The 13,704-nt window shown below is 53.2% G+C and overlaps 1 protein-coding gene across 1 annotated transcript in view; it reads left to right on the top strand.

Annotated features, from left to right (window-relative positions):
• KIRREL3 (kirre like nephrin family adhesion molecule 3) overlaps nucleotides 1–13,704 on the top strand; it is a 138,968-nt gene that overhangs the window by 69,429 nt on the left and 55,835 nt on the right. The window contains exons 6-7 of the mRNA XM_009642154.1: nucleotides 7,836–7,993; nucleotides 11,957–12,107. Of these exons, the coding sequence (XP_009640449.1) occupies nucleotides 7,836–7,993; nucleotides 11,957–12,107 (309 nt within the window). The remainder of the gene's footprint in view (nucleotides 1–7,835; nucleotides 7,994–11,956; nucleotides 12,108–13,704) is intronic.

The following is a 13,704-nucleotide window of genomic DNA, read 5'->3' as shown; positions in this document are numbered from 1 at the left end:
GAGCTCCAGCCGCGGAGCAGCGTCAGGGCAGATGCAGGCTGGACACGGAGGGACAGCAGGGGGTCTAGTTAGCCTAGATCTAACCTGATCTAGTTAGCAGTGTGCCTGCTCACTGCAGGGGGGTTGGACTAGATGACCTCTAGGGGTCCCTTCCAACCCAAAACATTCTATAATTCTATGATTCTATAACATCCCCCCTCTTGCTATCCCTCCCTGGCCAAGCAAGGACTCGGGGTCAGCTCGTTAAGACTCATCTTAACCATGCAATTGCCGTACAGGAGCCCCATCCCCTTTGCACCCTTCCCAGGGTGGGTGACCCTGCCAGGGCTCGGCGTGGGTTGATGCCGGCAGGGTGCCAGTCACGTAGGCATCCTCCAAGCGACCGGCCTTCCATCCCACGCCAATCTCAGCAGGGCCAGAGGCTGGGAGCATGCGGCGGGGAGGCCGGATTCTTTGAAGCGACGCCAGCCTTGGCACCGTAGCCGGCGTGGCTTCTAAATCGCCAGTGTGCAACACAGACTGAATTTTTTCAGCCTGCCTTACGCAGGGAAGGAGGGCATCGGCAGCTCTGCTGATGGTTTTTCTTGCAGGAGACCAGAACCTCATCCTGCTGAGCAGCTTGCAGGCAGAAACGGCCTCCAGGTTTCAGATGTAGGACGCAAAGGAAAATGCGGTCGGTGCTTGGAGGAGGGAATGTTACGAGTTGGAGGCAGGACTCAGGCCTGCGACTGACCCCGTCTGCAGGCTCAGAGCACTTGCTCTGTACCGTCCCTTTTTCCTTACGTGCCGAAGCTCTTCATCTGCAAAGGGATTGCAGTTCTAATTGCAGTGGGAAGGAGAGAGGGCGAATGGGTGCGTGTCAGGGTGGTTGAGGGGAAGGTGCAATCACAGTCCAGGATTAGGTTTCCTCCAGAGCTCAGGTCACCACAGATTTGCCCTAAGTCTCCAGTTAGTGCTGCCCTGGAAAACATAACCCATGGCAGCACTCAGACCCAGCGAAATCTCAGCCTTTAGAGCGTTGGACAAAACCTAAGAGCCTGTTTATATCCTTCCTAGCTCTGAAGAGCTGCTGGAAATCTGAATCCTAAATGTGTAAAGTCCCGATAAATGAAAAGCTAAACGTTCATGTAGCTGTAAGCTGCTCAGCAGTGGTTTAGGCCCTCACAATTTGTACCCTTCAGGCTTGATAATACAGCGAGACCCTGCCGGAAAGCTGCTGCCAGAGACCCAATCCCTGTAAGGGGATTCTCTCATCCAGTGTAGCAAGCTCCATCCTAAAAACAGTTTTGTTTTCTAGCCCCTTCTCCTCCTCTTGGGAAGCTATCCTAGATACTTGAGGAAACAGAGAACCTTCTTTTTCCTCCATGTCTGCATTTTCCTGCTTTTTCCCTCATCTTGTCCCAACCTTCCCCCAGACTGCAACCAGTCATGGTCTTCCAGCTGTCATCTTGCCAAATTAACCAAGCCAATCTCTTCTGATCTCACCTGGTGGGAAAGCTGCCAGCTCCCCAGCCTTCCTCTGTGTCTGGCCCAAACTCAGTTCAAGATTCACGAGTGTGGCCGAACCCCCCCACCCAGATCTCAAGAACATCTTGCAGAGCAACACCACCAGCCTCTGCAAAACACCCCCGAGGCTGGCGGGGAAAGCAGGCGTGGGTGCGAAGAGGAGGCTGCTCCCTGCAGCCATCAAGAAGAGGAGAGGATGTGCCAGTCCCAGGCAGAGCACAGAAATGATACAGCAGCTAATTAACTCATCATGCTGCTGAACATCGTTAACACCGAGCTTATTGTCCAAGTCACACCCCGCCAGTCTTGCACATTGCCCACTTGCAGAGTGGTCCTTTTTGGAGCATGACGGGCTCTTCCTGGGAAGGCAAGGAGCCCACGGAGGCTGCAGGTTGACTCCTGCTTCTTTCTGGCCAGCCAGCAAACCTGGACTCAAAACGCCCCAGCGTGGAGCAGAGGTGGGGTTTGCAAAGGAAAACGCTCTTTGCTGGGATTGCCTTGCAAAAACTTGCACGCAGCGTGCGGATCAGGGCAGTGCCTGGGTACGGTCACCCAGAGCAAGTGTACCATGATGCCCTCATAAGCTTGACTTGTCTACAAGAGGCAAACGTGCCGCTTTGACAAGCCTGCGATGCGATGCCTGAATACACAAACGCTTTGCCGCGCCAGAGCAAAGCTCCCAGATCCACCCTCGCTGCACGAGAGGGTCAGCTGAGCCGGCTGAATCCCTCCAGGCTGCCTCCCTGGGGCTCCCCACGCTTTCCTTACTGTAGAGGCAAAATACAGGAGCAAACATACCCTTGGCTTCATCTCCACAGGATCTCATGTTCTCGCTGAGTGCCAGCTTGCTGGAAGGCAGCTGGCCCAGCAGGTACCAGCAAACCCCCGTGGAGGGCTGGGGATGCTTTTGGTCTGTGCTTAGACTCACAACTTTGGAGCTAGGAAGCACCTTCCAATGGTTTGTAGCATGTTGTGGTTACCAAGAGCATCTTCTGGTCACCATTACTTGCTTAACAGGCATGTAAGATGGGCCTTGAGTGCCACGGACCCCACAGAGAAGACGAGCAGTACACCAGTGATGCCTCACCCAAGGGATCTCGTTCCTTAGGGGGACACTTGTGCTAACATCAGCTGAACGTTACCCTCGGATACATGGCTCAGAGTCATCCTCAAGGGCTGCTCGGCATCTGCTTCTCCAGGCCAGCAGCTGGGTGGCCCTTCCCCACCGGTGAGCGTTTGGGGTTGAATCTCTTACCAGCGTCCCAAGAAGAGGAGGTTTGGAACGCAAACCCAGCAGCAAGGAGGTACCAGCCACAACAACAACAACAAAAAAGCCCAGTCAGCCTTAATTAAGAAGAAGTACTGGTGGCTGGAGGGCTTTTTGCTTTCTCCACTTCCAGGAGCTGACTTCTGCCTGGAGGATCCTGTTATCTCCATAAATATTGCTAATAATTGAGGGTCTGTCTGCTCACCACAAGGCTGTCCAGCTGCCAGGAGCATTTAGAGACATCTACGTTATTTCTTAGCCCAAGCTGCAGTGTTAGCCTGGGGTATTAGTTCAGTGCCAAATAATTCGGCGTGCTCTCATTGATTAATCATACAGTTAAGTCTTGCAGGGCAGGACCGCGTGCAGGAAAGCCTCTAACTAGCCAACTAATTTAAGAAGTTGCTGAATGCACAGCTCAAGAGCAACACACATTTATTTGTGTTTCTTTATGCTGATGTGCTGTAAAACAGGCTTTTCCCAAGGTACTCCAAGGGGCAAGGAGCAGAGACCCCAAGCTGTCCTTACTTGTCCAAGCAGCTGACAGCTCTGGAGAACAGATTAATGCCTGTCCAAGGCTAGTTTAAAAATATTCAGCAAACCCCATGTTTTGACAGAAAAAAAAAATCAGGGTTTCGATGGGGAGAAGCTTGTCATTGTGTCTTGGGATAGTTTTGTCTGCGGTGAAGGAAAGAACAGTTCTCCGGCCGAGTTCCTGGGTGAACTGGGAGGAACAGGAGACCTTCTACTGGGGCCTTCCACCTCCCACCCCCCAAGCATGGTGTCCATTTGGGGACAACCTGCCTGGACCCCCACCCCCAAGTGTGGTGCCCATTTGGGGACAACCTGCCTGGACCCCCCCCCCCCAATTCTGGTGCCCATTTGGGGACAACCTGCCTGGACCCCACCCCCAGTTGCTGAATGCACAGCTCAAGAGCAACACACATTCATTTGTGTTTCTTTATGCTGATGTGCTGTAAAACAGGCTTTTCCCAAGGTACTCCAAGGGGCAAGGAGCAGAGACCCCAAGCTGTCCTTACTTGTCCAAGCAGCTGACAGCTCTGGAGAACAGATTAATGCCTGTCCAAGGCTAGTTTAAAAATATTCAGCAAACCCCATGTTTTGACAGAAAAAAAAAATCAGGGTTTCGATGGGGAGAAGCTTGTCATTGTGTCTTGGGATAGTTTTGTCTGCGGTGAAGGAAAGAACAGTTCTCCGGCCGAGTTCCTGGGTGAACTGGGAGGAACAGGAGACCTTCTACTGGGGCCTTCCACCTCCCACCCCCCAAGCATGGTGTCCATTTGGGGACAACCTGCCTGGACCCCCACCCCCAAGTGTGGTGCCCATTTGGGGACAACCTGCCCGGACACCCACCCCCCAAGCGTGGTGCCCATTTGGGGACGACCTGCCTGGACCCCCACCCCCCAGTTGTGGAGTCCATTTGAGGACAACCTGCCTGGACTCCCACCACCCAATTGTGGTGTCCATTTGGGGACAACCTGCCTGGACCCCACCCCCCGAGCATGGTGTCCATTTGAGGACAACCTGCCTGGACCCCACCCCCCGAGCATGGTGTCCATTTGAGGACAACCTGCCTGGGCTCCCACCCCATAAGCAGCTGCTCGTCATCCATCTCTGGCTTGTTCCTGCTCTTGTGGGCTTGAACCATCATGGATCCCATCTTTTTCCTTCTCGTTTTAAACTCTCCAGGCACATAAAGGTTAACTCCGTTTTCTTTGCTGTCAGGAATAACACCCAGGCACCCCCACCCCCAAACAACTCTGCCTATTTATATCCCTGTATTAATCAGAAAGGCTAGCACTTCTACATCGACGTGATTAAAAATTAGGAGACCGGATTCTGTAGTGGTGCCTTATCATAATAACCAATCCTGGGAGCAGAGCGGATGAATAATAGATCATGGCTCTTTGCTACTGGCTTCTTGCTTTCCCTTCTTTCTTCTTCTCCTCTTTTTATCTTTCATTCTTCTCTTCTTCCTCCTCCCTTCCCAGGGTGGAGTTTGAGTTTGGGGAAGGAATGCAGCCACCCCTCATTTTGCAGAAGTTAGAGCTCTTGAAAGACCTTGCCAATTCCTACTCATCAGAGCCTCTCCTCCCCAGCCAGCTCCCCCGGTTATTGAGCCGGGAAACCATCGATAATTCATGGCTACACGAATAACTGGGGGGTGAGAACCACTTACTGGGGAAGGCGTAATTGGCACCCACTCTCCTTCTCATCTCCTTAAGCAGCTCCCCAAGTCTTGCTGCTAATCCAATAGAGGGAAACCAGAGCAAAACACGAGGTTGGAAAATAAGGTTTTCTAGCACCGGGAAGACAAGTGGTTCCATGCACAAGGTTGTTCCCCATCCCCTAGGTTCCATGGGGGCAGCTGGGGGACAGGCTGGACTGCTTTGCGGGGGGGATGTTAAGCCAGTGACTGCAAAAAAAGAAAAAAAAAGCCTTCAGATGGCAGCCAGAGGGACAGGACACCAGTCAGGAATATTAAACAACCCACTATAACGGCCCCTTCATTTAATTCCGAGGTGCTCTTCAGAGCAAGGCTTGTGGGTTGGGTTTCCCCCCCACCCCGCTCTACAAGATGAATTTCCAATATTTTACAAGCTGAGGTCAAATTCAATTAATAGCTTCAGTGAGGGGGAAAAAAAAACACTATTGAAAAATATCGTGTTTTTTTAAAACCAGTGTAAACTCATCCAGTGAAGGGTTGGTTGTTTTTTTTTAAGAGGAGGGAAATATTTCCTTAATAGTTAAATAGCATCAGAATTAGGCAGAATTTTCTGCATTTTCATATTCAGGGGCTGACGCATTTCAACTACCCCAAGCCATAGATTTTCACATTTTGTTCACTCTTATAGCCTGAAAAAAAAAAAATGTACATTTTGGATCCCTGTAGAAAAGCTTCCTCCCCCCGCCCCCCGCCCAGTCCCTGGGTTCCACCCACTGAGCTGAAAAATCCCATTACTCACAGCGTTTGGCAGATGTGGATGTGACCAGCCTTGTGTGCAACCAGCACATCTGCCTTGCCTACAAATCCTGCCCCGATGCAGGCAGCGCCTTCGAATTGTCAGAGAACATAATCCCTCTCCATCTCCCGCAGCCAGCCCAGCGCTGGAGGAGCCAGCCAGGAGTTTTCAAATATTTTTCGGCCAGCTAAACTGCTGGGGCAGCTCGGGAGCAGAAGCAGAGACATCCTCGGGGATTTCGGAGCCCGACGTGGATATTCGCTTCGCACGGCTCAGCCCAGTGCCAGCCAGCTCGGGGAGGGGGAAACAGCTCCGACTTTGGTGGAAAACAGGCAGGTTTCCCCCAGCTGCATCCCCTCTGTGAGGATGCTGAAGGTGAAGAGGCCTTCGCCGCCTGCTCCCAAGCTGGGTGTGAAGCAGCGATTTCTTCCGACGTCCTTTGCTAGCATGAGCTCTTCTGCTTGGGCGAGAGGGGCTGCAACGGGGACGCCTTCCCACCGCGTTCTCCGTAGGTCTGCTGGCTTCCCAGCTCTGCGAGAGCCCCAAGAGCTCCCGAAATAAGCCCCGAGGTGGCTGGGCAAGAGGTCTACCCATGTTTGGTTGCCCAAAGGATCTGGTTGGGACGAGCTAGCCTGGCAGCTGTACAGATCTCTCCATCTTCAGAGCAGGTCTTGGCTAGAGCAGACCCCCTCAGGATAGCGGGGATGAAAGATCCTTTCTGCAGGATGAAGGGGCAGCCCCTCTCTCCAGCTGAATCCCCCTTCTCTTACCGTGCTGGGGGGTGTTCAGAGGTGCCAGGCTGCAAGAGCTACTCACAGGAGACCAGGCTCCGGTGCCCCTCATTTCCCGCTTCCCTGTTTTCATCCCTCCTTGTCTCTGGCATGAAGCACTTCCCAGCACAAGCAGCTGAGATGCCCAGGGGCTGTGTGATACCAGCAAAGCCCCGTCCTGTAATGAGGATGCGGCCTCACACGGGCTGTCAGGCTGAGGCGGTTTCAAAGGCAGGTTGAGATCTTAAATGTCTTCTTGACATCCCCGGCAAAATCTGCTTTTGCAGAGGGAGAGGCTTGAAAGACTCGCCGCGGCGAGGGGGAGTCTGACCCAACCAGAGGAGTTTCACAACCTTTTGTGCGGCGAGGCGGCAGCACAGCCGATGAGCAAAAGCGACGGGGAGATCAAAGCAGGGTGAGGGAGCGCTCAGGGGTTCCTCCATCCCTCCGCGATGGAGGGCTGGTGAAAGAGCCCTCTCCACAGGCAGGCGATCCGGAAACCACGCGCCTGATTTTACCACCCTTTTGTGGGGCGAGGCGGCCGCCCAGCCGATGAGCAAAAGCGACGGGGAGATCAAAGCAGGGTGAGGGAGCGCTCAGGGGTTCCTCCATCCCTCCGCGATGGAGGGCTGGCGAGGGAGCCCTCTCCACAGGCAGGCGATCCGGAAACCACGCTCCTGATGCCCGTAATAAGCTGTTTTCCCCCCTGAGTGCAATAGGTAACAGTCCAAACCCAGCCCCCGTGCCCTTCTCCTCCAAATCATGGTCACCCACCTTCCAATTTGCAATTGGAGGAACATGGGTGAGCCCCAAAGCCCCTCCAAGCCCCATAGCCCATGTCCAGCAGCAGCCAGAGTTGCCTGGGGAGGAATAGAAGAATAGGGCAAGCAAGCAGGGATATTTCTTTCAAATATTCTCCATCCTCCCACAGTTTGCAGCACAGAGACACCCTGGGCCAGAAGTGTTTCAGAATATTTAGCAGCCCTCGGTGGATTTCTCTCCCACGGGCTTGATCCTTGGTATTACCGCAAAGCTCAGGCAGCCACTTAGCCCGTGTCCCCTCCGAAACCTCAGCTGCTTTCTGCCACGGTAGTTAAAATCTGGGGCACAGCTTTCACGTGAGCAGCAAAAGGCGAGCTGGCTATAACGTGGTGAGAGGGGGTTGCCTGCTGCCACAGCCATGTCAAAGCCAGCTGCGGAGGTTTGGGAGTCATGGCCCAGTCCTGGCAGCCCAAACCCCACAGGTAACGCCGGGAAGGCTGGTTTAATGCTAGCAAATGACATCGTCTCCTCTGTGCTGTTGCCTTGCAGTTCCTCCAGATGATCCTGTCATTATGGGGGGGCCCATCATCAGCCTGAGAGCAGGGGACCCCCTCAACTTGACCTGCCACGCGGACAACGCCAAGCCAGCAGCCTCCATCATCTGGATGCGGAAAGGAGAAGTCATCAACGGAGCCACCTACTCCAAGGTGAGGCGGGATGGGGCTGGGGACAACGGCTGTGCTCTTCCCTTGCTTCAGAAAAGCATACCAGGCCTGACACAGCTCCTCACACAGCCCCCAAACCTCTAGGGCACCCCACATCCCCCCATACAACCTTCCATATGTGGAGAAGCTGGGAGGAAAACAGTCAGGAGGACGTAAGTGAGCAACCACAAACTGCCACCAAAACGGGTTCTGCTCTGGATTTGGCTGGCTTTTTGTACCCTCCCATGGCTCATAATTGCCTGGCCTGCCCACTTCTCCCCCAAAATCCCACCTGCCTGGGGTGTTAATATTGTGTACAGCAGCACACGGCCAGCGCTGACCTGGCCTTGGCTGTAGCAGAACCTCTGGATCAAAAGGTGGCTGCAGTGACATGTGTCCCCTCCTCCAGCTGCGGTCTTCCATGAAGAACTGTCAGGGTTGTTGGCATTTTTTTAATTTAAACGGAAAGCCTTTATTGGGTTATAAAGGAAAACATCAAAGAGCAATCAACAGTGTACTCAGAACGGGTATCCACACGTTCTCCTGTTTATAGATGCCTGATGTCTGGTAAGTGCTAAGGATTCAGTAACACTTGACATTTCTAATGAAAATCTCTAAAGAACAAAATTCGAGACATAAAATGGGTCAGTTTGCAGCCATTTGTAATGCAAGCAAACTTCAAAGTCAGGAGTCAAAGGCATTCCTCTCAAGCTCCTGAAGATCTTTTAATAAACATTTCACCCTCCGCTACCACGGCGAAGCCTCCACCCAGCAACATCCCGATCTGCTTGGAAAAGCGGAGGAGCCAAACCGCCCTCCTCCCCTGCGCCCCGTCACTCGCTGGGGCGTGCCGATGCCTCAGCTGAAGCCGAGCTGCTTCCGTGCAGCTGATGGGTGCAAACAGAGGGGAAAATCGCCCCGTCTCCCTGCCTGCGATGCGAGAGGCAGCACTAATTAAAGCCAGAGAGAACTGACCTCTCCCTCTCTCAAATCAAGTGGAATTAATTAAAATCCAGGCCATTGACACGCAGTTGTTTATAACGTACTCTGTTCAACTCAAGCCTTCCTCTCCACTGCAGACTGCTCAGACCTGGCCCTGGGGAGCCAACATTTAAGCCCTTTCCCTTTCAGACCCGCAAGTAATGGGTATGATGAGAAGAACGAAGGCCCCTCCTTTATTTTTCTTTAAAATCTTTCCAACAAAAACAAGAATCTGAAGCTGAGCTTTCAGGCTGCAGCTCCATCTCGCAGGCAACACAGGGATTTCCATGGTGTTTCAAGCAGCTGTTGGGGGTCCTGTTCTGCATGGGGTGAAGCATCTTCCCCTTTTCCTGGGGTCGGAGGGATGGCATTGACTGATCTGGTGGTGTTGAACCTCAGTTTCTCCTGACTTGCTGGAGATTTTCATGAGGCCCTGCCACAAGCAGGGAAAAGCAATGTACAGGGGTGGTCCGCCAGCCCCCAACCCCAGTGGCGTCAGAGCTCCTCACCTCGAGCACCGCAGTGCCCACACGTGCACCAGAAACCCTGACTTGACCATTTTTTTGATTGTCTTAACCTTGGGAATCATTGAAAAAGAAAAACACCCTTCAGAAAAACTAATGGGCAGTTATGGAGCAGTTCATCTTGAGTGCGCTCACCAGGCACTTGGAGGACAATCAGGGGGTCAGGCCCAGCCACCATGGGTTCATGAAAGGCAGGTTCTGCCTGACCAACCTGATTTGGGCTGCCCAGGGAGGTGGCCGAGTCCCCATCCCTGGAGGTATTTAAAAGAAGGAGAGATGAGGTGCTTAGGGACATGGTTTAGTGGTGGGATGTTAGGGGTGTTAGGTTAACGGTTGGACTTGATGATCTTAAAGGTCTTTTCCAACCTAGGTGATTCTATGATTCTATGTTCGCCATTTTTGGAATGGGAGGGTTTGATTTTTTGGGGTCTGAGAAACCTTTCCCTTTTGAGGCTCCCTTTCAGATCATTCCTCAATTTTCCTCTTCCTGCTTTTTCAATTAAACTAAAACCCCACTCAGATTTCATTTGACCCAGACATTCCAATCAACCCAGAAGAAACACTGTCCCGGTTACCAATTGCCTGAAACCATTTATAGCGAGCAATGATGTCTTTGTTTCTCCAAATTTCCAGTCCCCCAACTGATGAATACGCAGCCCCGCTGCGATCACAGCCAGGCGGTACAGAACAGCCAGAGCTGACCAAAATCCCCCTTCCTTACCCTGAGCCCTACTGAAGGGGACGGTCCCTATAGCCACAGAGGGTATTATAGGGTCCTGCAGAGTCAACCACAGCACAGAAATCTCCGGAAAATCCATAGCAATGAGGCAGCTCATGGTCAAGCCAGAACATCCAGTCCATATCAGCACACCCAAAGCAAAGCTTGAGCTCCTGGGCCTCTGGGTGAAAAGCTCTTGGACAGAGGTCCCAGATGAGGTTGGTCAGGGAAATTAAGGACTGTTGGAGCACTCAGACCCTGACGACCAGGTACTAATGGGTCTTGGTCCTGCTTCTCCCCAGCTTCTGTGCTGATTGTGGTGACAACTTTTCAGCACCGTTCCTTGCATAGTGCCCGTCAGAGGCACAAACCTGTGTGCACGAACGCTGTGTCACGATGAAGCCAGGTGGTGAGAGCATTAGTCCTGCCGCCATATGTTTATAATTCAGTAAAGCACTGCCTTACGTTGTGAGTAGGAAACTTGAAGGATACAGACTTAGAAAGCAAAACTGCCTGGCAGGGTCCAAAACGCGTAGCTAGGGGATGGGTATATCCATGGGCATTTACCACTGTTATCAACGGCTGGGGGAAGCTGTGTTTCTGGCATTTCTGGTCCCTGGAGGATGTTGATAAACCAGAGAGAGGTGGGAGGAAAGCCCAGAGAATGGTTAAAAGATTGAAAACCACGCAACATCTTGAGAGCCTCCAAGGGCTCGATCGGTTTAGTGTACCAAAGGCAGGGCTACAGGGTGACCACGGTCTGTAAGAACTTGCAGGAGGATGAGGAGTTTGATAAAGCAGAGCTCCCGGGGCTCACCGATAGAGGCACGGCAAGGCACCACAGCTGGAAGTCAAAATCAGATAAGTCCAGGGAAGAAACAAGGTGCCAAGGCTGAGCAGATCATAGAATCACGGAATGTTTTGGGTTGGAAGGGACCCCTAGAGGTCACCCAGCCCAACCCCCCTGCAGGAGCAGGGACACCTTGAACCACATCAGGTTGCTCACAGCCCCGGCCAACCTGGCCTGGAATGGTCCCAGGGATGGGGCCTCCACCCCCTCTCTGGGCAACCCCTGCCAGGGTTTCACCACCCTCACTGGAAAGAATTTCTGACTGTATCTAGTCAGATAGAGCTGGTTAACAGATGCTGTACCAGGCTCGTGTTTTTGGATCCCCAGCATCCTCAGGTCCCCATCGCAGTGGTTGCTGGCACTAGGCAAGCCAGAGTGGTGATGATTTGCCGCTGCCCGGCAGCCGGGGACTCACGGCCAGGATCGGTCCCGTGCTGCTGGCAGCCGTCAGCACCACTCATTGCTACGTAAAGTGGCCCAGGTGGCTCTCCACGCTCAGCTGGTGTAGGTGCAGAAGCTGACAGCAGGTTCAAGAAGCCGATTGCCCTCTCTGTCCCCTGGCTCCCTCTTCCCGGGGCCGGTGGGTGACACGGATCTCACTGGCGCTGTGATTCCCAGGTCTAGGCACAGCAGGGCTGGAGGGAAGCAGATGGGAGTTAAGTGCCCAATTCCCAGGGAAGCGCGGTGAAATTTGTCTACACTATTCCCCTAAGGCTTCCTGGCAGATTCCAGCCAGAGGAACTGTTATTGCGGAGAGCGCTGCTTGGCTGAGAAACTGGTACAAGCGGGGGGTGGCTCTGTGCATGCAGAGCCCGGCCCGACTCCTGGCCAGGGGAAGGGGCCCCTCTCCTGTAGGAAACTGCCTTTTCTCATCCCCCTTTCTCCCCCCACAGACACTTCTCCGTGACGGCAAGCGGGAGAGTATCATGAGCACCCTTTTCATCGCCCCCTCCGACATAGAGAACGGGGAGAGCATCGTCTGCCGTGCCACCAACAAAGCCATTCCCAGCGGGAAGGAGACCTCCGTCACCATTGATATCCAGCGTGAGTACGCGGCCGGCTGAGCTGCCTCTGGGTACTCCATGATCCCACCCTCCCTGCTCTCTCCGTCACTGCCCGAGGGCTCCCCAGTCGGGAGCAGGACGCTAGGGTTTGGGGGTTTACTCCATGATCCCACCCTCCCTGCTCTCTCCGTCGCTGCCCGAGGGCTGCCCGCACGGGTCTGACCCCAGTCGGGAGCGGGACGCTAGGGTTTGGGGGTTTCCCTGTACTGGGATTTACTGGTACATCGATATGGTGAAGTCAGAGGCAGGAGATCTCATCTCCCCTGAGCTCCCCAGGGCACCAGGCGGACACGAAACACCCGTGGGGACAGGCTGCCTCCCAGCTTTTGCGTCTTGTGTCCATGGTTTTGAGAAAAGTCAGCACCGGCTGCCACGCTCTGGGGGGCCGGTGGGCATTGCACGGGGACAGACTGCGTGCCCTGATCCGGGTCTCTGGGGTCTCTGGGGCAGGGACATATCCCAGATGTCTTTGGCTGAGAAAGCAGCATCCGTGGACACGGGCAGTGGCAGAGATAAGGCCCGTTAAGATTTCTGGTACAAACCCACATGTTCCCAGTCTTACAAGCTGTTCAGCAGTAAGTTTTTTGTGTTGCTCTCCACCGAGACAGCGTGTTAGACACCTCATTGGTGGCAAGGCTCCCTCCCATGAAATACAGCAGTGTCAATCACCATCTGAAGGGGACAGACATGTGTCAAGAGCCGTATCATTTACCCTTTACTATAAATCCATGAAGCAAAATCTTCCTTCCTCCAAAATATCACGTTTCACATCTCTCTTCCCTCCTCCCGTGCAAGAGCTGTTGCTCTCGGGCTCATCCTGACCTCCCTCCAGCCGGGCTTCATTTGCACACACAATTCCTGCAGCTGTATTTACCAACAATTTGCAAATGCAGGGTGTTCAATATTAGCACGCCAGCTGCTTTCCAGAGTCCAATTAAAACTGGCTGAACAAACTCAAGCACAGCAGAAAATTCACCATTTAAGACTTCCAGCTTTTGCTGCCGGAAGATTAACAGGCTCTTGGGTCGCTGGATAGCATGTCCTGACAGAACCGGCCAGATAAAATGAGATAATAGCATGGGTTATTTCACAGCCGGCAAACAGTTACAATAGCTGGAGACGCACCGGCATTCTCACAAACAACGCAAAGCCGGAGACATCATTACACTGTGCTGTACAGTGCAGGGCAGGAGACGTGAGCTGAATCCCCGAGCCCGATGGAATCTGCTTTGAAAAGAGAAAGCCCCAATAAAGAACACCAATTTCCACCCCGAGCTATTAAATACTCCATGCTGTGAAAGTAGTAATACTAATATCCTAGCCAGCTATTAGAAATATGTTGTTCTTAATAGGGTCTAATGAGGATATCAATTTCCCAGTGCTGGATGGGTGATGGAGGGACAGAAAAATACCACGACGGATTAACCAGCCCACGGTGGAATCATAGAATCACAGAATCATCGAATGTTTTGGGTGGGAAGGGACCCCCAGAGGTCACCCAGCCCAACCCCCCTGCAGGGAGCAGGGACACCTTGAACCACATCAGGTTGCTCACAGCCCCGGCCAACCTGGCCTGG

Source organism: Egretta garzetta, unplaced genomic scaffold (genome assembly GCF_000687185.1).
Source record: "Egretta garzetta isolate BGI_Z169 unplaced genomic scaffold, ASM68718v1 scaffold207, whole genome shotgun sequence".
NCBI classification, from domain to species: domain Eukaryota; kingdom Metazoa; phylum Chordata; class Aves; order Pelecaniformes; family Ardeidae; genus Egretta; species Egretta garzetta.
This window is presented reverse-complemented; position numbering and strand designations above follow the sequence as displayed.